Source organism: Poecilia reticulata, linkage group LG19 (genome assembly GCF_000633615.1).
Source record: "Poecilia reticulata strain Guanapo linkage group LG19, Guppy_female_1.0+MT, whole genome shotgun sequence".
Taxonomy (NCBI): domain Eukaryota; kingdom Metazoa; phylum Chordata; class Actinopteri; order Cyprinodontiformes; family Poeciliidae; genus Poecilia; species Poecilia reticulata.
The window spans coordinates 3,739,082-3,744,664 of NC_024349.1; the positions used below are offsets into that span (position 1 = coordinate 3,739,082).

At 39.7% G+C, this 5,583-nt stretch overlaps 2 protein-coding genes across 4 annotated transcripts in view; both read right to left on the minus strand.

Annotated features, from left to right (window-relative positions):
- The window catches only part of bicd1a (bicaudal D homolog 1a), a 31,308-nt gene extending 28,487 nt beyond the window's left edge, over nucleotides 1–2,821 (minus strand). For 2 of the 3 annotated variants that reach the window (XM_008436513.2, XM_008436512.2), the window contains exon 1: nucleotides 2,377–2,821. In XM_008436513.2, coding sequence (XP_008434735.1) covers nucleotides 2,377–2,592 — 216 coding nt within the window. In that variant the 5' untranslated portion in view covers nucleotides 2,593–2,821. The remainder of the gene's footprint in view (nucleotides 1–2,376) is intronic. The other variant, XM_017310968.1, reaches the window with a different exon arrangement.
- Nucleotides 2,822–4,408: 1,587 nt separating this feature from the next.
- The window catches only part of LOC103481191 (aristaless-related homeobox protein), a 3,762-nt gene continuing 2,587 nt past the window's right edge, over nucleotides 4,409–5,583 (minus strand). The window contains exons 4-5 of the mRNA XM_008436514.1: nucleotides 4,680–4,793; nucleotides 4,409–4,601 (exon numbers count right to left, since the gene is read on the minus strand). Of these exons, the coding sequence (XP_008434736.1) occupies nucleotides 4,461–4,601; nucleotides 4,680–4,793 (255 nt within the window). The 3' untranslated portion in view covers nucleotides 4,409–4,460. The remainder of the gene's footprint in view (nucleotides 4,602–4,679; nucleotides 4,794–5,583) is intronic.

Consider the following 5,583-nt stretch of genomic DNA (forward strand, 5'->3'; position numbering starts at 1 on the left):
TTACTATTGTAATTTTTCCCCCTTTTTCCTTATTATGTATATTTTTTAAAATGTAGTCAGTTTTTTATTCAATTATTTTGCAATACATTTTTTTTATTTTGCCAAAAATAATAAAACCGAAACGATTTGTGTTTATTATTTTTCATATATTATCCTGCATTGGAATGAAGAATTCATTAGTAATTTAAGAGGAAGGATCTGAATCAGTGAAATCATGGTCCACATTTCTGCTAAAGCGCTAATATTAGCATGGCTAGCTTTTCATTCCGCGCATTAGCTAACATTTAAAACATTTAGCACACTTAGCTTCCTCTGAATTTATTTTTCTGGATACATTTTAAAGCACTAACTTACTCGGCTGTTTGTAAAGTAAAATAATTTTTGACATCTGTGAAGACGTTTTGATTAAGAATCTTTTAAGTAGTTAGCCGTGTATATTCACGCTCTTATTTTGAAGAGGGCGAAGTCTGTTTACGCAGCAGTTCCACTTCCTCTCCTCGCCTTCTGTCTCTCTTTCCCTGAAAACTAATTAAAGCAATAAATGTACATTAACGCGACAGGAGAGAGCAAACATGAACATAAATACAATATCTAGAGGTATTATAGAATTGGTCAGAACTAGCTTGGTGCTGAGGGTTGTGGTGTTTTCCTGTATTTTTCATAAAAAACAAACATTTTTTGAGATGAAAGAAAAATCCAGAAGCTTCCTTTCAGCCAGCTGACGCCACCCAGCAACAAGTGAGGGAGGGGGGAATGATATGTTACTCTACAGAAAGCGATGATCGATCCGCGTTTCGCTAAATGAGCCCTCTGTTGGTAACCAGGCCACACCGATCTCCAACACCCTTCAACTTTCTGTCAGCCAGCCAACAATCATCCAAAATTACGAGATATTAGCCAGACGGCGAGTCAGGTTGTCTCCTCAGCTTAACTTTCCAAGCATGAATGTACATAGGATGACATCTGCATGATGTAACCTGCTAAGTGCTGCCTGAAATACTGCGCAGGCTGAGCAAAAGATGCCATCATGACTTTTTAATGCAGAGAGGCAGCTGTGCAAGAATGTCACACAGAAAAAGCTCAGAGATACATATTTAATGTCTTCATCCTCCAGTGCTCAGCATGTAACCGTAAAAAGGAGCCGTCTGGGGAAAATAAACATGTCTACTAATCACCTGCTCTCCGGCGTCTTAGTCAAGTAAACAAAGGTCAGAAAAGATCAGAAGCAACTAAAATTTGACTAAAAGAAGCACAAGGAAAACATACAACTCTGATTTTATTCTTAAATATTAAGGACAACAAGAAGGTTCAAATCCCGGACGAGCCCCCAGTTGTTACAACAAAACTAAAAGTAGTTTTAATCTTACCTAAACTAAGGATAAGATTAAAACTTCTGACTTTATCACATGAAGCAGTCTCCGCCCAACGCTCGTAAAAACAGTTGTAAATGGCATAATGGACAAACACTGTTGAGACGACATGTCAGAAAGAGCAGCAGCTTCTTAAAGAGACAGAGGCCCAATTTCAAGGCATTAAATTGCAAAGTGAAATTTCTTTTAAGTGATGTTTCATACACAGCCTGTTTATAACAAATTAGCTTATTGTGTTATAAGATGCCTGGAAAACCCATAATGCTGCCCCTTTAAGACGCAGATGCGCTAAACGGGATGCGTTGAGGCTAACTAACACTGTGCAGATGGTGGCAGCATCATGCTGTGGAGACATGGAAGCTGGTTAAACATGGTGGTCAGCAGATGTTCAGATCTGGAGGAGACAAACATGCAGAAGGTTTTTCTACAAAGTTCAGCTGAACAGAAATGATTCGTCTCGTTGGTTCTCCATAACCTTGAGCTCAATCCTGCTAGCATCAGCGTCTCATTGCTGTACAGATCCATGATGCAAATGGACCAAATGTATAATCAGTCCAACAGAACTTCTTCAGCCACTCCAGGATGACAGATTCTGAAATCTTGGATTTGACATGGTCTCATGTTTTGGTTTTATCTCCAGTTTCATAAGTGTGCCTGTGAAATCTGTGAAATTAATTTAAAAGTGCAGATATTAAGATGAGATGATTCCCACAGGATGTATTATTTATTGGGAGTTTGGGTTTGAACTAGGCCTGCAGGCTTCAGACTGTGCAGCTTATAGACTATCATCTTCCAACATTTTTTTTTATCTCTGTTCATTTGGAAGGATTTCCAGTTTGCAGTCACAGATTAGATCAGATTAGATAACCGGCCCAATTATCTTCCCTTCCCGGAGGGCAGACCCTCCCAGATGATTCGCTCACAAGTTTACCAGCAGCTGACCAGCAGCTGACCGCACTGCGCTCCGGTCCCCGCGGGTCCAAACGCCCCCGCTCCGGTTCCTTACCTCCTGTAGCTGCTCCAGCTCCTTCCGGAGGGTCTCCTGGTCGGCTTCCAGCTCTGCATATTTCTGCTTCAGCGCCTGGTTCTCCTCCAGGACGGCCAGCCCGCACTCCGCAGCCCGGATCTTCTCCCGGTTGGCCTCGGCCAGCTCCTGCGTGAGCCTCTCCACCTCGGCCCGGTACTGATCCACCGATTCCCCGCATCCTCCACCGGCGGCCATCGCCCTCTTTCCGCAGTGTGTTTTTCTGCCCCCCACCCCCCTGCAGGTCTGATCCAGCGCCGTGTCGGATGGAGGCAGAGCCAGAGAGGCGGGCGGAGGCTGGAGGATGCTGAGTGTCCGCCCTCCTCTTCCTCCTCCTCCTCCTCCTCTTCCTCTGAGAGGAAGCAGAGGACAGGAAATATCCGGGAAGGAAATCACAACATGTTAGCTGCTCTGTAAAGTATCAAAATGACTAATGAAACCTTCCTAAAACAAGGTCCGTGTTGATGACACTCAGCTAAACGGAAGGTGTCATTTTTGCTTATTCATGGGTTGAAGGGCGCCACCTTCTGGTTACTTTAAGACATGACACACACTCTGTCTGGCAGCCCTGAAGTATTCACACCCCTTCTCCACAAAGTTACTCATATAAACGTAACTAGTGACAGTTGAAAGGAAAAAATATGATGAATCCCAGTTAATAGCAGGTTTTATTTACCTTCAGCAGCTTTTAAAGTTAAATTAACTCATCATTTAAAAACTGCTTGTTGTTTTTATTAGAAAATTAATTTGTTGATTTTTACTCCACTGTTATTTATATTTAAAATTAAAGCTGATCCCATTCATGTTCTTATTTATAAATTCATGCTAGTTTTTGTTCAGTGTATTCTTTTTGTCTTATTCTTTATGTGTTACTTGTATTTTTTTAAATTAACACAATTCTCCTATTGTGGGACGAATAAGAAATTAGATTTTTGTCCCATAAACATATTTTGGGTTTGGTGTTTTTGAGGACTTTTGTTTTCTTCTATTTTTCTGTGTTTTCTTCAGTTCAGATGAAAAGTTTCTGCACAAATTGATGTTTCTCAAAGTACTTTACAGTAAATTATATTTAAAAAAACAGGATAAACAGTGGCACTGCAAAAAATGGCAAAGTCAGATAAAATATGAGAAACCATAAAATAATTTCTACAGCTACATGTTTTATTTTTGCTTTTAAAAAATCAGAGCATTTGATGTCTGACAATTATTACTAATTAATTATAAAGCCCTCATTGTGATTATTTGCAGTTACACAACAGCGGTCAAGGTTTTTTGTGCTGCTCCCTGCCAACTATTTCTGTCCTCTTTAACTCTGAAGCAGTAATAAATTTCTCACTCAGGCAGTAAACAGACGATACGGCCGAGGGGAAAAGTTGAGCCGTTCTCATAAACCTGTAATCAGTTCTGGTTCCGCCAAATCAGTTGTTGAATTGATCTGCAAGGTGGTGTTTTGCTATCTTTCTGAGGACTTGTAATTATTTACATAAAGCTGAATGAAGAGCTGTTTAGATCATTGCACAAGCGGAGACTTTCTAAAACAAAGAGGCATTTGTGGAGGATACGGTTTAAAGAAGCAGCTTTCCAGCATTAACTCGTGAGCTCCTATTGTAAAGATATTCGACTGATTTGACAAGCTGAGCTGACCTGCGAATGACCTCGTCTTACAAGTCCAAATTAAGATAAGGAGAGGTTGTCAGAAAGTCAAGCTGATGAACTTTTCATGACATGGGCCTATCTTATCTTTCACAAGGAAGTGTGGCGTCATGAAAAAGGCTAAATGCTGTCCTCCATAACAACACTGCGGTTTCTGGTGAGAGACATGTAGACCACAGCTGCTCTCAAAGCTTAATCTGTGCACAGATTTATCTGCAAAATTTAAAGAAAACGCAAAAATCATTTCAGAATTTCAGTTTATTGGAAAATGCAAAACGTTTTCAGTTGCATGCGCAGCACGCAATGCTAACAGAATTAAGGTTAAATGTCACAGAGCCTGGTTCAAAACTCCTCCTTTTTTTTATTTATTTTTTTAACATTTTATATAAAAAAGATTTTAAAAATGAGACGGGCTATCGTTCTGTCCCGTACAGGTCGGAGCAGAGAGTCCTGTGGCTGTGTGTGCTGCCTTGTGTTGGAGTGGCTCTGAAAAACAGCCTGGACGGTTCAGGTGTCCAGCAGGTCAGCCAGCGCATCGGGTCAAAAGGCGGCTCCTGGAAAAGAAATTAAATATTCCCCAGTGATTTTACAACCTGAAAACAACCGGCAGCCTGGATAACGAGTCGCAGTACCTCATAATAAATCAGAGGATGAGTAGCTGAACATGTCCGCCGCCTGGTCATCACCTCGATTTCCTTCAGTGTTTCTGACTTTCTCCACTTTGCTCTGCGGTTCTGGAACCAAATCTGAAGCACAATAAAATTCTGTTTTATTGGGACGTGAAATCTGCAAAATGATGTAACAAAGGTGTAGTTAAAGGCATTACAAGGAAAAGAGCTTAAGAGACGTGCTGAATTGCCTCCCTCCGTCAAGGTCAACAAGCCGTTTACGACCGGTTTCAGTCAAATTAGCAGCGATAAAAAAAATAAAAACAAACAAACAGTGCATTTAAGTTTTAAAAATTCCCTTTTGTTTTATTCCCATGTTACAAAAACATAAATTATTCAACAATTATTAACATTTTACTTCAGTTAAGCAATGTGTTTGTAATATTACTTGGTTTTCCAAGCATTTGGAATGAAAGTGCTTGATTAGCAGTGTTGGGCATATTTCCGCTAGTGCGCTAATAGCAGAGCTAATTTTAGCTTAGCGCTTTAACACTTTTGCTAACTATGAAAACATTTAACATACTTAACTTTCCCGAAATAACATTTTCTGGATAAATCCTAAATCACTAATTTACCGTTTTATAAACTTTCAGTTGAATAAATCTTGACATCTGTGAAGACGTTTTGGTTATCGATTGTTAAGAATTTTTCAAATAATTAGCCATTTATATTCATGCTCTTATTTTGAACAAGAAAGCTAAAGGAACAAAATAAAATATAGACAATAGAGAACAATTAGCAAGGATAAACACAAAAGGACATTATGGGATATGTTACGCATGTCTAAGTTAAATTGGTGCTCAAAGGTTGTAGTTTGTAACTTAAATTAGCGCTTTAGCATTAGCTTGTGTCAGATATCAGGTTTATG